This window comes from Procambarus clarkii, chromosome 66 (genome assembly GCF_040958095.1).
Source record: "Procambarus clarkii isolate CNS0578487 chromosome 66, FALCON_Pclarkii_2.0, whole genome shotgun sequence".
Lineage (NCBI taxonomy): Eukaryota > Metazoa > Arthropoda > Malacostraca > Decapoda > Cambaridae > Procambarus > Procambarus clarkii.
Window position 1 is genome coordinate 19,650,795 of NC_091215.1, and position 25,119 is coordinate 19,675,913.

Sequence of the window (25,119 nt, forward strand, 5' to 3'; positions counted from 1 at the left end):
GACTGTATCTTTTCTGGATTCTGGACACTCGTTCATTGCCTGTCATTCACTGCAGTCTGGCCACTCACTCATTGGCCATCATTCAATGCCCGACTGTACCCTTTCATATACTTTGGCATCTAATCATTTTGTATGCTGTTTATATACCATGCATCTTAATGTGACCTTACTATGTCCGTATTTATTGTTCGTTACACTGTGGGGCTTAGCCCCATTTTTGTTCAGCAACTGAATCTTTTCTTGCCTGACTACTCGTTCCTTGACAGTCATTCAATGCACTCTGGCCGCTCATTCATTGACAGTCATTCCATGCCTGCCTGACCCCTTTTATGTGCCTTGGCTTCATTCTGTATCTGTAATAGTTCACATATGTTACGTTTCCACTTGCTGCCTACGTCCTATTACTTCATTATCTTGATGTACTCTCTTGACCCTAGTTCACAGTTCTTGGGCCATTTTTACAGTCTTTTCATTGCATAATTGAATACTTCATACCTTTATTATACACCTTGTTGCGTATATTGGCTGTCCTCATAATGGTGCTAGGCTAGATGGTGTACTGTACGTGTTTGGATCCTTGAACCTTCATAGTGAAAGTGTTCTGTTATAGTTCTGTGATATTGCCTCTTCTCCTTGTTTGATATTATGAGTTGATCTGTTGAAACATCGGCGGGTAGAGGTGAATCTCATATTACCTACTCCTACCCCCTACAGTTCATTGTCATTAGGACGAGTGGAGCCAGCGCTTGCAGTCCTGGCTCCACTTGTCCTAATGACAATGAATGGCTCCCAAAAGTTCGCAGCAGGGCTTGCCTGGCAGCGGACTTTTATTTGTATTTATTTTATGTACGGCATCTTTGTATTTTAGTGCAGTAATTATCTAAGTGTAGTTACAGGATGAGAGCTACGCTCGTGGTGTCCCGTCTCCCCAGCACTCTTTGTCATATAACGCTTTGAAATTACTGACGGTTTTGGCCTTCACCACCTTCTCACCTAACTTGTTCCAACTGTTTACAAAAATGAATTTTCTTATATTTCTCCGGCAGCTGTGTTTCGTTAGGTTAAATCTGTGACCTCTTGTTCTTGAAGTTCCAGGTCTCGGGAATTTTCCCTACCAATTTTATCGATTCCTGTTACTATTTTGTGCGAAGTGATCATATCACCTCTTTTTTCTTCTGTCTTCTCGTTTTTCCATATTTAATGCCTCTAACCTCTCCTCGTAGCTCTTGTCCTTCAGTTCTGGGAGCCACTTAGTGGCATGTGTTTGCAGCTTTTCCAGTTTGTTGATGTTTTTGTTAAGATATGGGCACCATACAACTGCTGCATATTCCAGCTTTGGTCTAACAAAAGTCGTGAACAATTTCTTCAGTATTTCTCTATCCATGTATTGTCTCCACTCGCTAATCCAGGCTATATGGGGAGCCCCCCTTGCCGGATTATCACATTTTCCGGATTAACGTAATTTTTCACCTCTGAGTCCAAAAGTGACCATTTCCAACTATTTTATTTTTTCTACTAACAACATAATTTGAATTACCTTGCCACATATAATTATAAAATATTCAACTAGAAACCTCTACTTACCTTGTTGTTGTTCGTCTTCTTGATTGATGCCACACATCTTGAAGTTAAGAATTCTTGACAATTTTTGTAACCTATATTAACACAACACTAAAATTAACACTTAAAATTACTGTACAGTTCATTTAGCAAAATTAGTTTTGACTGCCAGCTGCTGAAGCCTCACTGGTTGAAGGCACTTGGGTTGCCAGTGACGCCTCACTGGTTGAAGGCGCTTGGCTTGCCTGTAACGCCTCACTGGTTGAAGGCACTTGGGTTGCCAGTGACGCCTCACTGGTTGAAGGCGCTTGGCTTGCCTGTAACGCCTCACTGGTTGAAGGCGCTTGGCTTGCCTGTGACGCCTCACTGGTTGAAGGCGCTTGGTTTGTCTGTGACGCCTCGCTGGTTGAAGGCGCTTTGCTTGCTTTTCTTACCATATAACAATCAAGTTTAGCTTGCCTTCTGTGTTCATTGGCCTGTTGTATGATCAGCTCTTTGGTTCGCCTCAGGTACTGATACATGTTTCCAACTTCTGGATGAGCAAGAGCTCCAACTTCTCCAACTTCTGAAGAAAATACAAGATTGAACCAGTGAAGAGCAGAGGTGCCATAGGCACAATGAGAGAGCACTGTATAAACATCAGAGGTCCGCGGTTGTTCAACGTCCTCCCAGCGACTATAAGAAATATTGCCGGAACAACCGTGGACATCTTCAAGAGAAAACTGGACTGTTTTCTAAGAGAAGTTCCGGATCAGCCGGGCTGTGGTGGGTATGTGGCCCTGCGGGCCGCTCCAAGCAACAGCCTGGTGGACCAAACTCTCACAAGTCGAGCCTGGCCTCGGGCCGGGCATGGGGAGTAGAAGAACTCGCAGAACCCCATCAAGCAGGTATCAAGCAGGAGCACAATTGGATGAAAAATTAATTAACAGGTCAACAGAAGACATGAGTAAACTGTATTTTGTTGTTTGTGGTGTTGGTTCTTCACTGCCTTCATCCTCCTCCTCCTCCTCTTCGTCGACCTAACTAGTAATAGACTGAAGAATCTCGTCTTCACTCCTCACACCATATTCTGGGTCATTAGTATCTCTTTCAAGCCAATCAACCACATCTTGTCCTAAGTTTTTGCCAGCATTTCTGAACATTCCATGGATTTCATCTGTAAAATCTTCAAAATTCATTTCTTCATCCTCCTCATTGCTGACCGTAGACGTGAGGCATTTTTTCCAGGAATTCTTCAAAGTCGATTTCTTTACTTCACACCTTGGCCCAGTTATAGACGACTTCCTTGATTGTATAGTTCTTCAAATTCTCAAGTTTTTTTTTAGCCCGTTATCCACACCGAGTTTCACATCTTCCGGAAGAGGAAAAATCACCAAAACTTCATTGAGCATCTTTTCAGTGTACAACCTCTTCGTGGCACAGATAACTCCCTGATCCATAGACTGGATGAGAGAGGTTGTATTAGGAGGAAGTGCTGTACACGTTATCGTGCCATCATGTGAGGTTAACGTGTCAATTCTGGGGTGGGCAGGCGCATTATCAAACAATAGCAAAGCCCGAACTTCGCTTGGCTTAACTTTGAGTTTCTTAACTTGATAGTCACGAACTTCCCTGCAGAACACATCATGAAACCAGGAAAGAAAGATCTACTGTGTAAACTGTGCAGTCTTTGAGTTATAAAATTTCACAGGCAGTCAGTCCAAGCAATGTTGCAAGGCTCTTGGTTTCTTTGATTTGCCAACAATTGCACATGTGATTCTGTCTGTGCCGTCGGCATTCGCACCCATCATGGCCAACAGCCTGTCCTTGTTGACCTTATGGCCTGGCACACAACCCTCACTCCTCATAGCTAGAGTTTTTTCTGGTAAACTCCTCCAATACAGCCCAGTTTTATCAGCATTATAAATTTGATAAGAATATAAATTATTTGACAAAATGTATGTTCTTAATTTATGTTTAAATGGTTCTACACTGCTTGTATCTGCACTCAATTTTTCACCGACAATTTTCCTCTTCACAATATTGTGCCTCCCTGTGAACCTTGCAACCCTCCCTTCACTAGCTTGGAAATCCTTTATTCCAAGGCGTTCTGCAAACCTGCTTGCAGCATTTTATTTTTCTGTGCTGCGAATTGTCACGCCAACTGTGCAGTACTGAGCAAACCACTTGTACACAATCTCATCCAACTGTACATGCATCGAAGTTTTCAAAGTTCTTCTACCACACCCTCTGCTAGTGCTTGCACCGTCATTCTCTCTGGTTGAAATGTATTTCAAGTATTGCTCTTTTTGTTTCCTTATATCAGAAACAGTACTAGTGCCTATATTAAATTCCTTGGCAACACTTGAAGTCAACCGGCCATTTTCACAAAGTTGTATAACACGTAACTTGTCTTTAACCCTTGATACGTAACATATCATATGATGTGTTGAGTAACTTGCTATAAATTGCGCATCACATCATATGATGTATTGGAGTACTACGCAAGATTTAAACGGCCCGCGGATACACAGGGTTCACCTCACCTTCATCAGGGCTCTTGTAAATGAACGCCCCAAAAAAAATCGTAGCCCAAATTCCCGGGTGTGAGGACCTCGGTATTGAATGAGCCACCAAGCCTGATGCACGCAGCATGAGCTCACAGCACTTGCTGTGACCACAGCATCGTCTAAAAATGCCATAATATATATGTTCGTGCTATTATTTAGCGATGATAGTATTACAGAAGATCCCTGACTGTGATAAAGATGACCAGGAATCTGATAATAGCAGGATTGTTGTGATAATTAGCGCTGTAGTGAGAGGAGTAATCTTGGTGGGGAGGGAGGTAGCATTGTCTGCTGACTCTGTGTGACTACTTTTTACTGTCTGGACTCACTGTACCAGCTTAGTTGTTCGCTATGGTGAACAAAACATGCAGATACTTATAACGTCTGTATATAGTGAATAAAAGCAAAAACAGTATTGTAGGAGGAGAATGGTGGCGAGTCAGGTGAGGTGAGGAAGTGGCAGCCAGTGGCGGGCTGTCACTGGCTGCCACTGCCACTGCCACTCAGCATACCAACTTAGTGGTTCGTTATGGTGAACACGAATGTAGATACTTATATAACGTGTGTATACAGTGCAATAACAGTAAAAGGAGTGTGGGGGAGAGGCCATTTTGGTGATGAGGTGGCAACATCTGCATGATTTGTTATGTTGGTAGGGGTGGCCACTATGCTCTTTGGGCACTATACCGGCTTAGTTGAACAGTTATGGTGAACAAAACATGTAGATACTTATATATAATGTGTGTATATAGGGTAATAACACCACAAACAGTATTGTTGGGGGTGAAATTTTAGTGCATCTGACCTTGAATGTGTGAGGGAGGCAGCTGCCAGCTGACTCTGTATAGCGACGTCTCTTAGTGCCTGAACTAACTATATCAGTTTAGTTGTACATTTGTGGTGAACAAAACATGTAGATACTTATATATAATGTCTGTATATGGTGAATAAAAACAAAAACAGTATTGTGGGAGGAGAATGTGGGCGAGTGAGGTGAGGTGAGGGAGGGAGGAAGTGGCAGCCAGTGGCGAGCTGCCACTGCCACTCAGCATACCAACTTAGTGATTCGTTATGGTGAACACGAATGTAGATACTGTATGTAAAGTCTGTGTATAGTGAATAAAAGCAAAAACAGTATGGTGGGAGGAGAATGTGGGCGAGTGAGGTGTTGAGGGAGTGAGTGGCAGCGATTGGCTGGCTGGTGTGTGGTGGTCACTCCTCATTGCTTTTTTTGACTCGTAATACCAACTTAGTGGTTCGTTACGGTGAACAAAACATGCAGATACTTGTATATAACCTGTGTATATAGTGTAATAAATGACAAAGTATTTGTTCACTGTTTGACGAACATAATTATTGAATCAACAATATGCACACCATAATTTTGAGTACAGCGATGATTCACACATTTTATTATATAAATATATCACACTACACACTATTGAATAATATTACAGCAAAAAAATTATGAAAAATTAATCAGAAACATTGAAATAATTAGGTAATTATCTCTTTGTGGTCACTCCTGCCTGACAGCTGGGGAGCAACAGACCGCCTGGGATGCACGCTGAGTCAGTGCCTGTTTTATGCCAGACTTTCCCTCCCTATAGCTGGCAATATATGTCACTTACGATTTTGTTATTATTTTTCCCATGGTCAGAGAACACAAATTAACAGGTTTAGAAGATAAAATTATTTTCTGGGGGGAGCCCCTACGGCTCCCCGGAGCTATCCATGGCTGATATAGATACCCTAACTTTTTTGCATCAGTCGATGTGGGTGGAGTTCTAGGCCTACCGGAGACCACGAGCCAGAACTTGGCCCCCTCAGAGAGGCATGGGGAGCAATGGCCCATAGAAATGCACATGTGATTTGGAGCATTCCATATCTGCCATCGACTGGGACAGGCACCCAGAAAGGTAAGCGCCACGCGCCACAAAACAAACCCCTATTCTGGTTAACAACAAAAATCGACAAACGAGTGGACAGAACTCCCTCAGGAAAATGAACTAACAAGCATGACATCACACGAGCCGCGCCGCATGTCTGCGCAGCTCCCCCCTCCCCGGGAGGGGGAGGGGGAAGGGGGAGCCCCAGACCCCCGCGCCGGCGATCCCCGCCCCAGTTCCTCAGCTGATGGGATAATGCACGGTCGTGTGGCTCCAGCTCCGGTCTTGTCTCAGTGCTGTGACTTGTTTGCAGTGCTGCTCTTACGGTGGTCGTGTGAGCTGGGAATAGTATTCTCAGGTACTCGGGCTGCATGTGCTTAGGGTCACCTTCCCTGAGTGCCCTGTAAGTATCGCTCTTGGGGCTTGGGGTTGCCTTCCACAAGTCACCTTGGGTCTACCTCTGTTGGCTTTTCGCTACTTGGCTTTTGGTCGCCCCGAGTGTTTGGGGGTTTTACTCCCTTGTTTACCTTGGGGTAAGTGGTAGCTATAGCACTGGTGGGGCGCAGGGTACTGCGTAGCTAGTTTTCACCTATGACAGCGGCCGGCTCTGTTCCCTCTGGGTACGTTGTCCACTTGTGTGGTTTTTCTTTTATATTTGTTTTTGCCTGGTAGGGGGGCCTGCCTTGTGTCCCCCCCCCCTTATGTTAGGTTCATTTTTGTGGTGGCACCCCCTGCTTCGCCCTCACGGGTGGACACGTCCCGTGGGTTCAGCTTTAGCAGTTTGCTTGGTAGTTTGGGGCGCCGGTTAGCAGTGCCCTGCCTGGGATAACCCTTAGCAGACCCAGTTTAGGGGCCCTGGGAAACCCCCCGGGGGCTCTCGGGTCCGATAGTGGAGACCCTTGCCTCCCCTCTCACTTTGTGTGAGTTGAGGGTTGCTCTGTCCCTTTATCTCAGGGTGGCTCTCCTTGTTTTTTGCCTCCATCATGCTGCCTGTTGGGTCAGTGACACATTCGACCCTGAGTCCTGCGAGCGTTGTTGCTTGTTCGTGACTCCATTCACCCAGTCTGCTGATGAATTCCCGTGGGTGCAGGCAGCTCGCGCGTTGCTGGGTAGGATGTTGCAACGCGCTCAGGTTTGTCGCTTCCCCGGACGCCCCGATGCTGCCCCGCTTGTGTAGGGACCCAGACTTGGGGGTTTTGGTCGCTTCGGCCTTGGTTCTTCCACGGCCCCCTTGTTTTTCCCCCTTCTGCATCCGGCCCCTACGCATCTGCAGGCTTTGGGGTCGGGGCGGGGTTAGAGGTTCTGAGACTTGGGCAGTTTCGGGGGTTGCCCCGTCCGGGGTAGCTGCGGAGGCATTCGAGTCTGTTCCTCCGGCTGATGCTCCTGGGTCTGACCAGTTGGCCCCTTCTCTTCCAGCTCTCTCGGCTGCCCCGGCTTTTTCTTGTGGGGCCGGGGCTTTGGAGGTCGACTCGGCCCCGGGGCCTGGTGTAGAGGCTCCTGGGATTGGGGAGGAGTGGCCTTGGGGGCCTTGGGCTCCATTGCACCCCGCCTAGATTTCCGTCCTTCTGAGCGGGGCTTACTGTTGCGAGGCGTTGGGTTTTCTTTCCTCCCTCTGCGTACGATTTGGGCTTGGGTTCTGCTCCTTCCCAGGTTCAGTTCCGTGTCCCTGTGGTTTCTTCGGTTCCGTCTTCCGGAGGTTTTCGGCTAACCGCATCTCTTCGCCTGTGGTGCGGTTGGCCTTTGCGGCTTACCTCCTGCGTGTCCCGGAGTTTGCCTCCATACTGGTTCCTTCTGTTCTGGACAGGTTGGGCTCCTTTGTCACCGTTTGGGCTCCTTTGTCGCCGTTTGGGCTCCTTTGTCGCCGTTTGCGCTCCTTTGTGGCCGTTTGCGCTCCTTTGTAGCCATTTGGGCTCCTTGTAGCAGTTTGGGCTACTGTCGCCAGTTGGGCTGCTTGTCGCCGGTTGGGCTACTTCTCGCCTTGTTCGGCTACTTCTCGCCTTGTTCGGCTACTTTTCTCTCGCGTCCTGCGCATGCGCTGTGGGAGTTTGTTTTGGTTCCGGGCGGTGTGCACACGTGTTCTGCATCCATTTTCTCTCAGGGGGGGCTTTGCCTCTCGCTCTTTTCTTAATCCAATCCATGCCCCGCTGCTTTGGGGGTGTTCTGGGGTGCCACTGTGGGGAAGTCACGAGGTTTTTCCCTGCGTTCTAGGGTGGGGAGCCTCCTTCGCCACTCCCCTCCTCTCCAGCATGGGTGCCCTGGCCGCCTCCGGCGGATACGGACTCGAAAGCTTGCGTCAGGGCCCTTCAGCGCCTATGTTCTGCAGGTGGGTTGGTGCGGTTTGGCGTCTCCTTCGTCCTGACCCTGTTTTTGTTTTTGGAAGTAGGAATGGGTGTACATATGTACTTGAGAACATGGACCGTATCACCAGAGGTGCCTACTGCAGGGCTATTAGCCCATATTGGGCAGCTCTTGTTCTCTCCACCTGATTCCTTCCTCGGTTCACGGGTGTCTGCGGGTGGCCTCTTGGCCCTTCCAAGGCGGCTCCTGCCTGTACTACTCCTGCCCCTCTCCTATGCTTGTCTAACCTTGCTTGAGTTCGGGGCACCGCCTCCACCTTGTTCCGCAGTGCAACGGTGGGGGTGCCTGTTCGGTGGTACGTTTTCCTGTGTCTAGGGTTTTGTGCTCGCCTCCTTGTGCTTGCAGTACAGGCATACCTCAGTTTAAGAGTTTAATTGGTTCCTGGAGACGCCTCGTATTCCGAAAACTCGCATTCCGAAGCTAATTTCCCCATAAGAAATAAAGGGAAATGAATTAATCCGTTCCCGACTACCCCAAAAACCCCACATCAAACTAAATTTTTATACCTAATTCATCTAAATAAACCTACAAAACTATGTTCAAGTTATTACTTACCTTGCTGTTGAATGTTGTAGGCGTATGGAAGATGGTGAGGAGTTACTGTTTGGAAGGGGAGTCCCCTTCCATTATCACATCAGGCAGTGAGGACTTCACTGGTATGCACACTCTGGCACATTTTGCCTGCATACCACTAGGACTTGCTTGTTTTACTAAGAATTTGTCTAATGACACTTGTTTTTCCCTACATTTTAACACTTGTCTGTAGTAAGACATCACATTATCATTTAAAAGGTCAATGCAACGGCCTGCTACAGCTTTATCTGGGCGAGTTTTTTCAACAAAACTTTGCAGTTCTTCCCATACTTCACACATTTTCTTAATCAAGAAGGGACATCCTCTACTGCCTCTACTCACAGCTATTTTCTTAGGTTGAACCTTACCAATGGCTTTCTTGAGACCCATGGCAAGATATATAATGACAACTTTTATGCTCAAATGGCCAAAAAACCGATAAAAAACTGTAAATCCTTGTGAAGAATTCAGGTGGGATAGTCACTGGATACGAGACACTGGTAAACTGAGGCGCGATCGCCATGCCACCACGCGCCAGTCGGCCTGTACACGTATCAACAAACTCGTGTCCCGAGGTAACCCTCGCCTTCCGAGACATATTTTTGGAGTAAATCCTGCTCGTCTTCCGAAAAACTCGCATACAGGGACACTCGCATTCCGAGGTACCACTGTATTGGGTTCTGGCTCTTTGGTTCTGCCTCTGCCCTATCGTTTGCCTGTCGAGCGGATTCTGTGCTTCATGGGCGCTCTCGTCTCTGCTCTTGGGGCTGTGTATGGGGTCAGCCTAAGTTGGGCTGCTTAATGTGTTCCTTCGATTGCCTGTTACACTGCACACGTTTCTTCTACCATCCCTGTGGCTCAGTTGGGTGCTCCGTTTTCGCCTGTGTCCCCTTGTGTGCCACTCAGGTACGATTTATCTATCTTCTCTGTCGCTTCCTCGGGGAGTGTGGTGACGTTTTGCTGTGGTTTTGGTACGGCAGCTGCGTGTCGGGGTTGGTTGTGGCATTATGTTTGGCCCTTCCGTGGTCCCTCTGGGGCTCTCCTTCCTTGCCAGTCTTGCTGTGCCGGGCCTGGTTTTTTCCATGTTCCTTGGATTCTCTGTCTTGTCCTCGCCTCGTTGTGCTGGCTGGGGAGGAGCTTGGGGTCTTCGTCTCGCCCCTCGCCTATCCTCCGGTTTCGGTTCAAGCTCCAGAGCCAAGTGGGCTCCCTTCCTCAGTGTTTTTCACGGCTGCCCCGGGGTTTTTCTTGACGCTGGGGCTTTGAGGGGACAGCTCGGCCCCGGGGCCTGCAGGGTGGGTTCCCGGGGCTGGGGTGGGGCTAACGTGAGGGGCCTCAGGCCCCGTTGGTCCCCGCCGGGGTATTTCTACCCCTCTGGGCGGGGCTTGCTGTCTTGTGGTGTTGGGGTTTTCTGTTCCCCCTCTCTGCTTTGTGGGCGTCGGCCCCTCCCTGGGCTCGGTTTCCTTGTCCATTGTGCCCGTTGTTTCCGTCCTGTCGGTGGGTGCTTTTCTACGGTCTTCACCCCTTTTTTCCGGGACGGGCCTTCTCCGTCATGTCCCCCTCTTCTTGGGGTTTCTGCATGACTTTTGGTCTCGGGTGCGACGGGGTTTTCGTGCCTTCGTCCTTTGTGTTTGCTTTTTTTTGTTCTCGAAGGTTCGGGACGGTTTTGCTCCTTCCCATTTTCTGGTACGTCTGTCGTCATTCGGTTGAGCTTCCCTCCGGTACTTTCTAGGGCTTGTGGGTCCTATTCCCGGCGGCGTCTGGGTGTTTGGCCTTCTTGTTCTTTTGTGCATATCTCTTCTCTTCGCGCTGTGTCGGCGTTGGTCGTTTTCCTGGGGGCGATTTTGCTCCTCTTAATGAGTCTTTTCGCTCCTGCCCTTCTGGTTAGATAGGTTAGGTTAGGTTAGGTAGGGTTGGTTAGGTTCGGTCATATATCTACGTTAATTTTAATTCCAATTAAAAAAAAATTGACCTCATACATAATGAAATGGGTAGCTTTATCATTTCATAAGAAAAAAATTAGAGAAAATATAATAATTCAGGAAAATTTGGCTTATTAGGCAAATCGGGCCTTGCATAGTAGGCTGAGAAGTGCGTTCTGGCTACTAGGTACGACATATATATATATATAATATATATATATATATATATATATATATATATATATATATATATATATATATATATATATATATATATATTATATATATATATATGTCGTACCTAGTAGCCAGAACGCACTTCTCAGCCTACTATGCAAGGCCCGATTTGCCTAATAAGCCAAATTTTCCTGAATGATTATATTTTCTCTAATTTTTTTCTTATGAAATGATAAAGCTACCCATTTCATTATGTATGACGTCAATTTTTTTTTAATTGGAATTAAAATTAACGTAGATATATGACCGAACCTAACCAACCCTACCTAACCTAACCTAACCTATCATTATAGGTTAGGTTAGGTTAGGTTGCCGAAAAAGTTAGGTTAGGTTAGGTAAGTTAGGTAGTAGAAAAACAATTAATTCATGAAAACTTGGCTTATTAGGCAAATTGTGCCTTGCATAGTAGGCTGAGAAGTGCATTCTGGCTACTAGGTACGACATATATATATATACAGTGGTACCTCGCATAACGATCGCCCCAAAAGACGAACATTTTGGGTAACGAACGGCCCGATCGGCGTCAAATCGTCCCGTATGACGAACGCTGGTTTGAGTAACGTCAACACCACATGGTGGGGTCGCGCTGCTTCTTGCACATTCTTATAGACGCCTCGGAGATGCACATAAATTATGTTGTTCTTGTTTAAAGATGCTAATGATGCTGGGATATAAAAGGGTGACTGCTGAGATGTTGCAAAGTATTGACGTTTTTGTAGGAAAAAAGAAATGAAATGTCTGATATACAACAAATGTCAAAAAGGTTCGTTCGGTGTTCGGCAGGTAGGCTGCTCCATTATAACAATCTTTTTTTTGTTTCAAATGTGTTTCATTTGTTTTGTATTTGTCATTTACGTCTCAATAATGGAGAAGCCTACCTTACATACACTGAATAAACCATTATTACATTTTCCTTTCTTCAAATGTGTTCAATATTTATTTTTCATTTGTCTTAAGCAAAAGGTTCGTTCGGTGGTCGGCAGGTCGGCTGCTCCATGTTTCTTAAATAAAAAAATATAAAACGAAAAATAAAAGAACTGTTGAAACAATTTGAAAAATGGACAAATGCCATAAAGGTTCGTTCAGTGTTTGTCGGGTAGGCTGCTCCATTATTAAGACGTAAGTGACAAATACAAAACAAATGGAACACATTTGAAACAAAGAAAGATTGTCATAATGGAGCAGCCTACCCAACAAACACTGAATGAACCTTTTGCTATAATGAATATGAAAGACAAGGGCTGCTGGCTGGGTTAGTACTGCGTGAGCAACCATTTGTGGCACACGTGGCTCTGGCTCTCAAACACCTGTCCCACACAGTGTTGAAAGACTGCGCTCAGTCGGTGCAATTCAGAACCTATTGTTTGAAGAACATAAGGGTCATAACATTGGTGAAGCTAGGCGCAATAAGGGCTTAACACAACGGTCGGATGCCAGTGATACAGCGAGCGTATCCAGTTGTAGCTCTGAGCCTCACCCTTGCCATCTCGAATTTATATAGATGATACACAGATTAATCGTTTTCTGCGTTCAGTGATGATGCATCTGATACAAGTAGCATAGATGAACAGTGTTAGTGGCTTCCATGGTGGTGGTGTTCATTGATATTTTCAAGAATACCTGAATCTCTTCCTGACTGATGGACACTCTTTGAGGCTAGCTGAATCTCTTCCTGTGTGGGACCTTACAAAGCGATCTTTTCACGACTACCTTACAAATTGAGCTTTTCCTATAATCGTTTCAATACTACCTTATGCTTTACAAGCTTGGCTACATACCACCTACAAGTACTAAAGCCAAGGGTGCACGCGAGTGGGTTATTTGCAAGCACACAGAACGATGAAACAGGAAACGAAAATCTATCTGTAGCTGGTGCAAGGAGAGCAAAGTCGCGCTGTGTACCATGGACTACTTCGTTGACTATTACGCACCTCCAAAGTACTGAGTGTGTAATGCAGTGTGTTACTGTGTAAATAGTATGTGAAACTGTACATATTGTAATTTTAGTGAATTTTTACTACGTAATATTGTGACTAAACATTTATTGTGGACACATTACTAACACATGTATCACAGTTCCATGGAAAATTATGAACATTCTACTGTATACATATTGTAAAGGTCACAAATATGCATCATTTACGATAAAAGAAACAAATAAAACCGCATTGGAAATGCATAGAAAAAATATTTGAAAATATATTTGTGGCAACACGCGGTGCTTGAATGGCCTGAGCGACCGTGTCTGGGAGCTTCACACACGGGCGACCAGGCCCTGATGACTTCACAGCACACCTTGTCCACGCCCTCACAGCCAAAGTAAGTGGAATTTGGTAATTATTTTCACATAGACACGTTCAGGGACGGTAATTTATCATTTTGCAAAGAAAAATTATATTTTGGGGAACATTTGATGTCATGCACACTGGGGGAATTTCACAATAAACACAGTGCATCACACTGGTTACATGGGGGACACTCGTTTTGTATGACGTCCGTTTCACATGACGAACATGGAACGTATTAAATTCGTTATGTGAGGTACCACTGTATATATATATAATATATATATAATATATATATATATTTATATATATATATATATATATATATATATATATATATATATATATATATATATATATATATATATATATATATATATATATATATATATATATATACATATATATATATATATATATATACAGTACTGTATAAATAAAAGAGACGTCGTCGCGTCTGGAGTTTCTGGCTCATGTCTATCACCACTTGTATGGAGTGAGGGGTGGCTTTGTTGTTAGTCTCCCACCTGCGTGCTTCGTCTCGGCAGCAGTATGAAGTTCCTGGCGGTCCTTCCAGTTTTTCCTATCACTCCATAGGTGTACTTCGGTCGCTGATAGGGTTGTTTTGTCCTTCCTTCCATAGTTGTTTCTGGACTGTCATCTTATGCCGTAATACTGTCGCCTTGTATCATGCGGCGCTGGTGGATCCACTCCTGCTTGTGTTTGGTATTGATGTTATGTCTGCCCCGTTTCGTCATCTGTCTCGTGCATTGTTTCACTTTCGGCCTGCTCATGCGCCACCTGAGCCGTCCTGGTCTTTGAATCGGGTGCTCTCTTTCTCTTTCCTCCTCAGTTTGTAGTGTCCCCTTCAGTTTGAGTTTTTTCTTCGGCTCTTTTTTCCTGTTGGCATTGGCCTCTAGGGGGGGTCGGGTTGGGGGAGCTTCATGCTCTCCTCTGGCATAGGGGTTTCTGCTCTTTTGGTCCTGGTCGTAGATTTGTTCGGTTGCAGCCATCTCCTTCTTTTCTGGCGATGTATGAGTCTGCTGCTTTCTAGAGGGGTCCTTGGGTTGTTGATGCTTGGTTGTTCAGGCCAGGGGTGCATCAGGTGTTGTTTGGTTGCAACTCTCAGCTATTGTCGATGCATCTTTGCCTCTCTGGCCGTAGCCGTGCTTTGGGTTGGCAGTGTTCCTTTCCCTCATTCCCGTTACAGGGTTCAGGTCTCCTGAGTCATCCACAGGGCCCTTTGGTTTTTCCGGTTGTCTTGTTTTTGTCTTCGGATGCATGGCATCCGCCTCCCAAGACCTTCCCCTCTCTTCCTTATCTTTGGTGAGGTAGCTCCAGGGAGCCGATGGGGCTCTCTCCAGAAAACCAATGTGAAATAATGAAACGCCATTTTCTGGGTGAGTCCCGGAGGCTCCCCAGCAACCCTCCCTCCCTCCAGTTGGCAGTATTTTTTGCGAGTTTTGACATCCAGCCTAAGAACTGGTGGGTGGATCGCCGGTGCGAGGGGTCTGGGGCTCCCCCTTCCCTCTCCCAAGAAAAAGGAAAAGGGGGGGGGGGTGTTGAGCAGACAGCGGCGTGGCGGCGTGATGATGATGTGCTCGTTTGCTAATTTTCGTTTGGGGAGTTCTGTTCACTTGTTCGGCTTTTGGTAGCAATTTTTTACCAGATAGGGGTTTGTTTTGGGGGTGTCTACTTTTCTGGGTGCCAGACCCAGTCAATGGCAGACATAGAATACTCCCAACCACACTGGGGATTTCTATAGGCCATTGATCCTCATGCCTCTCTGAAGGGGCCAGGTTCTGGTTCAGGCAAAAACTCCATGCACATTTACTGATTCCAGAAAGTTATACATACCCATATCAGCCTGAATAACTGCGGAGAGCCTCCGGGACTTGCCGTTCCACCCAAACTTATCCAGAAAATGGTGTTTCATTACATTAAACGCTGGTTTTATAGTTTGTTTACATAGTTTTGGGGAATTCTATGGCTGTTTTCAAGCCACCAGGTCTGAGACAGCCAGCTATGGTTTGTTGTGACTCGATAACTTTCTAGGTGCCTTCTTCGGTGGTGGCATAAAGGAATAACTTAATATTGTACAGTGGCACCTCGATTAACGAGCGGGTCTATTTACGAGCATTTCGAGTAACGAGCGAGCCACTTGCAGCAAATTTGTCTCTATTAACGAGCAAAACCACATTGTGCTTCCTAGCGTCTTGCTGGTTCTCGCAAATTCTCGGACGCCTCCGACGCCAGTGCTGTTGTTGTATCGTGCACGACAAGCATCCCTCTGCATTTATTTGTGCTTTTCTTTGTTTTTTTTGTGGTTTTGTGACTATAATTTGTGATGCACGATGTCACTAAAGAAGCTGTTTGCTAAAGATAGTGTTGTCAAGAGGAAGAAAGAGACAATTACTGTGGATTTGAAGAAGGAAATTGTAGCAAAGCATGAGCTTGGGGTCCGTGTGACTGATCTCATATGGGAGAATGGCAGGTCCTCATCAACAATTTTCACCATTAGTAAGGGGATGAGGAGGTAAGGGAGGATGCTGCCTCTTCCAGTGAGATCAGGGAAATGTTGGGAATGTTTGAAAAGGTGACTGCATTCTTGGAAAAGCATCACCCTGATAAAGCAGTGATAACCCAGTGTGTGAATATGTTTAATGACAATTTGCTGTCTCTTTTTAGGGACATCCTAAAACAAAGACAAAAGCAATTGTCAATAGACTCGTTCTTTGCAAAAGTAAAAACCAGTGAGTGATGGTGAACCATAACCCGGTCCCAATGGGGTGAAATTCCCAAGAAGAGAGAGGCCACCTGACTCAAAGGTGGATTCTCCTCCCACACCATAACCCCTCTCCTCCTTCCCACCTCCCCATCGTCTCCCTCAAGCCAGCACCGACTTTTCATAAGGTAAAGTAAACATGAAAGCAGTACAACAAAACATTTATAATTCCATGTGCAGTATTATATTTACATTATAAAATGTCATACAAGTATGGATGTTTTTGGGAGTGGAACGGATTAAATTTATTTCCTTTTTTAAATGGAGAAATTTGTTTCTTAAGACGAGTTTTCCACATAACGAGCTCTGTGCCAAAACGGATTAAACTCGTTAATTGAGGTGCCACTGTATATAAATGCCACAGTGCCCTTCACATCTGTGAGGACACCAGGTTTTGGCACTGGGTCCTCGGTAGGCCAGAGAAACTTATGACTAATGACATCTAGTAGATGGCACCTATGTCAGAGATGGTAGCTTCTTGGAGCCACAACGTGCTCTTCCCAGAAAAAATATTATTTAGATGGTTCTGTGATTGTTGTAGCCTACAGTGCTTCATAAACAAATGGAACTAGTCTTAATTAATTCAGAGTAAAGACACGTCATTCTGTGTTTCATCTGCAGGAGGAAGTTCGAATAGTGAAAGTCCTTATTAAAGATGACCCAGATCAGGATATCAGCCCATACTTCCCAGTGGTCGCCGAGGCCTTCAAAGAGTGTCGAGGTGGGTCTTATTCTATGTACCAGTGGTTGAACTATTCTGCAAATGATTCTTTGAATGTTAAAGTTTGGGTGCCACATTATTATTAATCAGTCATGATTTGCTCTAAGAGTAGTATATAGGAGGTCATTTAGACTTAGGCATTAGGAGTCATGTGTTAGACAGTGAGATTTCTGCTAAATGTAATGCATGTATTTGGGTAAGAAGTTCATAATTACAAAGGTGCCACAGCTGTCACAATTAAAAGATGTTGAAAATAATGAACTTGCAGTCGAGGCCAACTCGGATTTAAATTGAGAAAATCTTGCCTTTCACAATTACTCAACCACTAACAAAATCATAGAATCATTAAAAGAAAAAAAAATGCAGATCTTGTATACAGAGACTTTGCAAAGACATTTGATAAGTGTGACCATGTTGTACAAGCCCATAAAATGAGAATGCAAAAAGTAACAGTCAATTAAATAAAGTCAAGTCCATCCACAGGGAAACTTTCCATACCACTTTTTCTGGGGGAGCCCCGTCGGCTCCCTGGAGCTATATCAGGCTGATATGCTAATGTCAGACTTTGGTATCAGTCATGTGTATGGAGTTCTAAGGGCCTACCGGGGACCACGGCCAGAACCAGTCCCCCTCAGAGAGGCAAGGGGAGCAATGGCCTATAGAAACCCCCATGTGGTTGGAAGCATTCTATGTCTGCCATCGACCAGGTCAAACATCCAGAAAGGTAAGCATCCCAAAACAAACCCCTATTCTGGTGAAAATTGCAACCAAAAGCCGAACTAATGGATAGAACTCTCCAACAGAAAACAAGCAAACAAGTATGACGTCACACGTCCCAGCGCCACTGTCTGCGCAGTTCCCCCCTCCCCGGGAGGGGGAAGGGGGGAGCCCCAGACCTCTCACGCCGGCTATCCACCCATCAGTTCTTCGGTTGATGCTAAAGGCACCAGTTGTGTGCTCCGGCTCCAATGGTTGTTTCAGCACTGTGCCTAGAGTATGGTGTGTGTCTTCTAGGTGGTGTGTGAGCCGGGAGTGAGTCTCCAGTACTCGGGCTGCATGCACCTAGGGTTGCCTTCCCTGGGTGCCCTGTAAGCACTGCCCTTGAGGCTTGGGGTTACTGTCCACAAGTTCCTTGGGTCCTGCTTCTGCTAGGCCATTTACTTTTTGGTTTTCAGCCGCCCCTTGTGTGATGGAGGGTTCTGTCTCCCTTTTTCACCTTAGGGTAAGGGGCAGTTTGCACTGGTAGGGGCACAGGGTACTGTGCAGCTTGTTTTCACCAATCATAGCATCCGGCTCTGTTCCGCCTGGATACGCTTTCCTCTTGCGGGGGTTTTCTTTTTCCTTTTTGTTTGTCTACCTGGTGGGGGGTCTGCTTTTGGTTCTTGCCCCCCTTTGTACTGGATTCTCTTCCTTCTTCCGGTGGTTCCCCCTGCTAGGTCCCCGTGAGTGTACACGTCCCGGGGGTTCAGTTCTTAGAAAGTTGTTTCGCTTTCTGTTGAGGGGTGCGTGGTGGTGCACCCTCCCGGATCCGTCTTTTTGACCTTCCTCTGTGGGTAGTTAGCTCCGGGTAGCCGACTGGGCTCCCCCCCCCCCAGAAAACCAGCGTTAAATGTAATGAAACTCCATTTTCTGGATGTGACCCGAAGGCTCTCTGGCAACCCTCCCTCCCTCCGGTCAGCGGTTTTTCGCGTGTTTTGACATCCAGCCTCAGAACTGATGGTTGGATAGCCGGTGTGAGAGGTCTGGGGCTCCCCTTTCCCCCTCCCGGGGAGGAAGGAGCTGCGCAGACAGTGGTGCAATGACATGTGGCATCATACTTGTTTGCTTGTTTTCTGTTGGGGAGTTCTATCCACTAGTTCGGCTTTTGGTAGCAATTTTCACCGGAATAGGGGTTTGTTTTGGGAAGCTTACCTTTCTGGATGTTTGACCTGGTTGAAGGCAGATATAGAATGCATCCAACCACACAGGGGTTTCTATAGGCCATTGCTCCCCTTGCCTCTCTGAGAGAGCTAGGTTCTGGCCGTGGTCCCCGGTAGGCCCTAAGAACACCATGCACATGACTCATGACAAAGTCTGACATTAGCATATCAGCCTGGTATAGCTCCGGCAGCCTCCGGGTCACTCCCAGAAAATGGCGTTTCATTACATTCAACGCTGGTTTTTTTCATTTTCATATCAGATACTGGGTGGGAACTACCCAACAGTGCCCAGAATAATCTGTCTGTCTGTCTCTCCCACTCCATTCCACCCCTCATTTTTTCCCTTCTTCCTACATTCTCTCCCTCTTCTCTACCCCTCCTCCACCCTTCCTGCCCCTACCTTTCCTCTTCCCCTACCTTTCCTCTTCCCCTCCCCTTCCTCTTCCCCTCCCCTTCCTCTACCCCGTTCCCTTCGTCCCTCCTAACTCCCCATTTTCCACATTCTCAACACTCTTCTCTATCTCCTTAACCCTTGTATTTTGCCCTTTCTCTTTTCCCCTTTTTCCCATCTGGCTTTCCCCCTCTCCTCTCAGAAAATGTACTACAGTGGTGCCTCCACTTACGATGATAATCCGTTCCAAGAGACGTATCCTAAGTCGAAATATCGTAAGTCAAAACGAATTTTCCCATAAGAAATGATGGGAATTGAATTAATCTGTTCTACACTCCCCCAAAAATTAACTTCAAAGTAAATTTTATATCTAATTTATACAGATCTTTAGTACTAAAGTACAGTACTGTATGTACAAGTTATTGCTTACCTTTATTGATGACTTGTTGGCATATGGAAGACTGAGGAGGAGGAAAGGGGTAGGTTTGGAAGAAGAGTCCCCTTCCATTGTACTGTAACATCAAGCAGTAATTTTTTTTTTTTTGTTATTGAAAATTGAGCTGCCTGCCTGACATACTCTGAACAAACCTCTTAGAAATTTTTATTTTTTCAAATTTTTTCAATATTTGTCTATGGCGATGCATCACAGTGTCATTGAAAAGATTACGGTAACGGCCTACTACGGCTTGATTTGGGCGAGCCGTTTCAGCAAAAGTTTGCAGTTCTTCCTATACTGCACACATTTTCTTAATAAATGAGGAAGGGACATCCTGTATATCAAGAGCCCTCATAACATTTTCATGTTCACGAATGATTTTTCCGTTGTGGTCGTCCTCACATGTGTTTTCTTAGGTTCAACCTTACCACTAACTTTCTTGGGACCCATGGTGTGATACATAATAACTAGTTTTATGTTCAAAAAAATACAAAATCACCTAAATAATGGAATTTCTTAACCCTTAAACTGCGCAACGCGCCTGCAGGCTCGCGTCTGGTTTGCGCAACGCGCCTCCGGGTATTTGTATTTTTCACGTTCCATTCAAAACTCCCGCGGCCACATGGGGTTCACATCAGCTTCCTCAGGGCTCTTGTAAACAGACGCCATCTTTAAAAAAAATCGTGGTCCACATTCCCGGGTGTGGGAGCCTCAGTAGTGAGTGAGCAACCATGGCTGGCGCTCGCAGCATGAGCGCACAGCACTGCTGTTCAGCATGTGACCACAGCATCGCCTAATAATGTCAAAATATATATATAACTTGTATTATTTAGCTATGATAGTGTTATATTAGAGCCTGAGTGTGATAATGACTGGGTACAATGTTCAAATATCAGTGATTCAATGCTGTTCACGATGTTCACAGCGCTAGCCACAGCACCACAGCATTATTTCGTTCATCTAGGAATCTTCAAATGATTTCTTAGGTTCCTTTTCAAAATGTGTGGTCAATTATTCATTTACAGGAATTAGTGACCAGGATTGTGATAATAGCAGGAATGTGGTTATAATTAGTGTTGTGCGTAGTATTGTGGAAGGAGGAATTTTGATGAGGGAGGGAGGGCGAGAATTGAGGTAGCCTCATTGTGTGTGTGGCTGCCACTCATGTTTTGCTCACCATACTAGCTTAGTGGTTCGTTATGGGCAACACATATGTACATGGGTATATATAGTGTGTGTATATAGTGTAAGAACAGCAACAGGAGAATGTTGAGAGGAGCTATTTTGGTGAGGGAGGTGACGTAATCGTAGCGTCGTCTGTGTGATTTTTCATGCAGTGTATGGTGGCCACTGTACTGTTTGGACACAATACCGGCTTACTTGCATAGTTCTGGTAAATAAAACATGTAGATAGGTATATAGAACATGTGTAATAAGAACTATAACAATATGGTGGGAGGAGCAATGTTGGCGAGTAAGATGTTGGAGTGAGGGAGACTACCTGGGTGTGGCTGCTCTCACTCGAGGTGTTCTGAATGTGTTCATGGCCAAATGCTAATATTGGCCCATACTGGGCAGCTGCTATTGGCCCATACGGGGCAGCTGCTATTGGCCCATATGGGGCAGCTGCTATTGGCCCATACGGGGCAGCTGCTATTGGCCCATATGGGGCAGCTGCTATTGGCCCATATGGGGCAGCTGCTATTGGCCCATACGAGGCAGCTGCTATTGGCCCATATGGGACAGATGCTATTGGCCCATACGAGGCAGCTGCTATTGGCCCATACGGGACAGCTGCTATTGGCCCATACGAGGCAGCTGCTACGCGGTGTTCTGAATGTGTTGATGATGAATGTATATAGTGTGTGACAGTGTATAGTATGTAAATAGATTGTATATATACACAAATTAGCATGATACATAGTAAATATGTGCTGCATATGTGTACACAAGTTTCATGCACGTAACACAGTGTCTACGGACAGTACGGATGTTGTACTGCGATATTATAGTGTACGTGTTCATTATACATTGGATTGGCACATAAAAACAATGAAAATGTATTTGGAAAGGTGCGCAAAAAATGAACGAAAATATATTCGCGGCAACTCGCGCGCCCCGCCCCGAGTGCCCCACCGCCCCCGAGAGCTTACGGCACGGGCGCACGGGGAATGATGACGTCACGCCCCAACTTCCGGATCCCATAGCAGCCAAAGTAAGTACAATTTCAACTTTTTTTTTACATACCCATACTGAGGGAAGTGTTTTTGACACTTTAAAAAGAAAAAAGAATTTTTTCCAGAAAATTTATTTCCTGCGCACTGCGGGGGTGTCACATTTGGAGGCAACGCAGTTAAGGGGTTAAAAGCATGATCATCACTAAGCGGGTGGCTCTGGTAAACTGAAGCAAGTCGGCCCATGAGACCAGGGGCCGGATTCAGGAAGGTACTTACGAAGGTTTTTCCTCTTAGCTAAGAGCGAATTCCTTCTTAGCGCCTTCGTGGCGGCTAGGTCCGTATTCAAGTAGGTACCCTAAGTGGAAAAACCTTCGTAAGTTCATTCCGGGATTTAAGTGTGGTTTCGACCACTCGTAGCTTTACGTAAACTGGATATAAGTCATTTTTTCTCTACTACATAACACTGGGATCGATTTATGATATTGGAACATGACCAAAATATTATAGCTGGTGAATCTAGTGAAGAGGAATCCTTCGTGTTAGTTATATATGCATTCTCTGCTTGAAACTTGAAGTAAATATGTGTTTGATGATAGTAGAATTACTTTTATAATAGCAAGATATTATACCAGTAGTTATTAAGTAAATAAACACTGGTGAACATGAAATATGAGAGAAGGTGATGAGCCCTGCCTGATGGGATCATTTACTATCACCAAATGCCCCTGTTCACCTAGTAGTAAGGGTGTACCTTAGCTATACATACCCATTTCTAATTTATTTAGTTTGGTTTTATTTTGAAATTAAATCTGGGTGAGACATAAAATAAAAATATGCTGCACAAATGATGTTAGGTAAGGAGAAGGGTAAAAATGTCACAAACTTTATTCATTGAATACTTAAAGCTATAATTATGACTATATACTGTAGATTATTAAAAAAGAGAGAGGGAAGTAGGGGTCCAAAACCTCTTCCTGTTATACAATTTGGGTGTGGAACAAGTAATTATCAAAAGAAGGCACCATGCTGGGAAGGCTATGTAGCAGTAAGGCAGTGAGGTGAGGCAGCTACTTATTTGAGAAATGCTTATTTTATTTACCTTATAAGCTGAGGCAACTTATTTTATTTGAGGAATACTCAGCTGATTCCTCTACATTTAGCATGGAACAAATTTGTGTCCAAGACCTCTTCCTGTTACTCAATTTGGCTGTGTGTAACCAAACTAGAAGTGCTCTACAAATCAAGGGACCCAGAATGTGGAATGACCTCCCGAATCATGTCAAAGGCTGTACCTCTCTCAACCAGTTTAAGAGTTAAACCAAGTACTGCCTAATTAACTCCATGTAACCTAACTTACCTCCTAAATGTCAACCCATGTCTTGCTATTTTTTAAACAACGCTGTTCACCAACATGTGCAATTGCTGAGTTATGCTTTGCTAACCCCCCTTTTTGTATTTTTTATTCCTTCTTTCAACACAATTTATACCTAATTCCGATTACTAAGTTTTAGTCTGTGTTTTTTCCCCCACACCTTGCCCGAAATGCTATGAGTATTAGTGGCTTTAGGTATTGTATGTACTAGCTCTGTCTATAAATCCAACATTATGTTTGTAAATCAACTGTATGTACTTTTCCTGAATAAAATGTATTTATTATTTATTTTTTAATCAGTAAGTATTAAAAGAAGGCACCAAGCTGGGAAGGCTATGTAGCACCATTGTGTGTAACAATAAACCAAATTTTTTTTAACAAATAATGCACCTGTATGGTAAAACAAATCCTGTCAGCTGTAAAAATATTGATGCAGTTATTTAAATGAAAAATATAATGAAAGAAATATTACTGGTTTATTTTTATCCTATCTTTTTGTACTGTACAGTATATCCAAGGAAGTGAAAAATTGAGACATAATACACAATTTAATGAATGATTAGCATGGATTAGCAGTTCAAAAGAAATATGACTTGTATTACATATCAACATGAGATCTTAATGATCCATGGTCAACATGATTTAATAAGGATAATACAGTACTGTATTTGTAATAATACAAACTATAATTTAAAATCTTTATTACTGATTTTTTTTATTAAGAAGATTAGGTATACACAGCAATGTGCTGCTACCCTATTCTATATGGAATATTACACAGTGTAGATAAAAAACTAGCTATAAGTTTATCTAATACTCCCATCTCACAGGATGGTTAGACATACTGTACATGGAATCAATTTAGAAAATACCAGCCTCAATACAAAAAACAAATCAACTCTGACTAAACAACTCTAAGCAATTTTCACAAGAGGTAAGCACTGAATCATGGAAACATTATATTATAATTACTCTTACCAGTTTCTACAAAACTCCTCTCAAACAATGTATTTTTAAACATGTTTAGGTATACACAGCAATGTGCTGCTTCCCTATTCTGTCTAAAGGACCACACAGTGTAGATCAAAAACCAGCTACAAGCTCACCTCACAGGATGGCCAGTCATACATGGAATTAGGAGAGAACAAAATACTTAATGCTGATCTATTAGCCTCCACTGGCAAAATCTGGGTGCAGCACAAGAATATCTTCCAATATTCCTGAGTGTATGAAGTAATTACAGAGCTCAAAATACCTCATACCATTTGGTATGAAGTCACTGATAACAGGACAATCACAGATATAGTGTTGGAGAGTATGTTCTCTCAAGTAGGACTGAAAACAGATGTTTTTTCCACCAAGAGGGCTATAAACCCATGGAACCGCCTACCCGCTGAAGCCGTAAATGCCAAATTCCAGCTAAAAAATATAATTAAGACAATTGGCGGGCCCTTCAACAAGCCGCCGGCTTTCTGTCCTCTTCGAGGTCACTAGATAGTTAGTGGCCCTTGGGTAAATTCAGTAAATATATACAATAATTGTCAGCGCATCTTCCGAGCAACAAGGACAGCTACACAGTATCTCTTAGAATTACGTAGGTAAACAACAAATGTAACATATTTGTTTACTACAATGTCGGTGCTGGCTGTAGAAGTTGAAAAAACATTGTTTTACTTCGAAATATACTAATTTTATAAGAAAATTCGACGTAAATAGGGGGCAGTAGAGCTGCGATAAGCCAGCGCTAAATCTTCAATATGAAGAATGTTGCTGCTCTCTGATTGGCCAAACGAAACACAGTAGTGACCTCTATCGGCACGCAGGTGAACCAACAATTTTTCTTCCTAAGTATACCTTATTGAATAGCACCTAAGCATCTTCTTAGGGCGCACTTAGGAACCTTCGTAGCAAACCCACTTACGAAGAAATACACAGAGCTTCCTGAATC

General features: G+C 44.5%; 1 protein-coding gene across 5 annotated transcripts in view; it reads left to right on the forward strand.

The window, feature by feature from the left end:
- The window catches only part of LOC123769145 (dual specificity protein phosphatase 14), a 59,722-nt gene that overhangs the window by 18,196 nt on the left and 16,407 nt on the right, over positions 1–25,119 (forward strand). For all 5 annotated transcript variants that reach the window (XM_045760107.2, XM_045760106.2, XM_045760108.2 and 2 more), the window contains exon 3: positions 16,777–16,876. In XM_045760107.2, the coding sequence (XP_045616063.1) occupies positions 16,777–16,876 (100 nt within the window). The remainder of the gene's footprint in view (positions 1–16,776; positions 16,877–25,119) is intronic.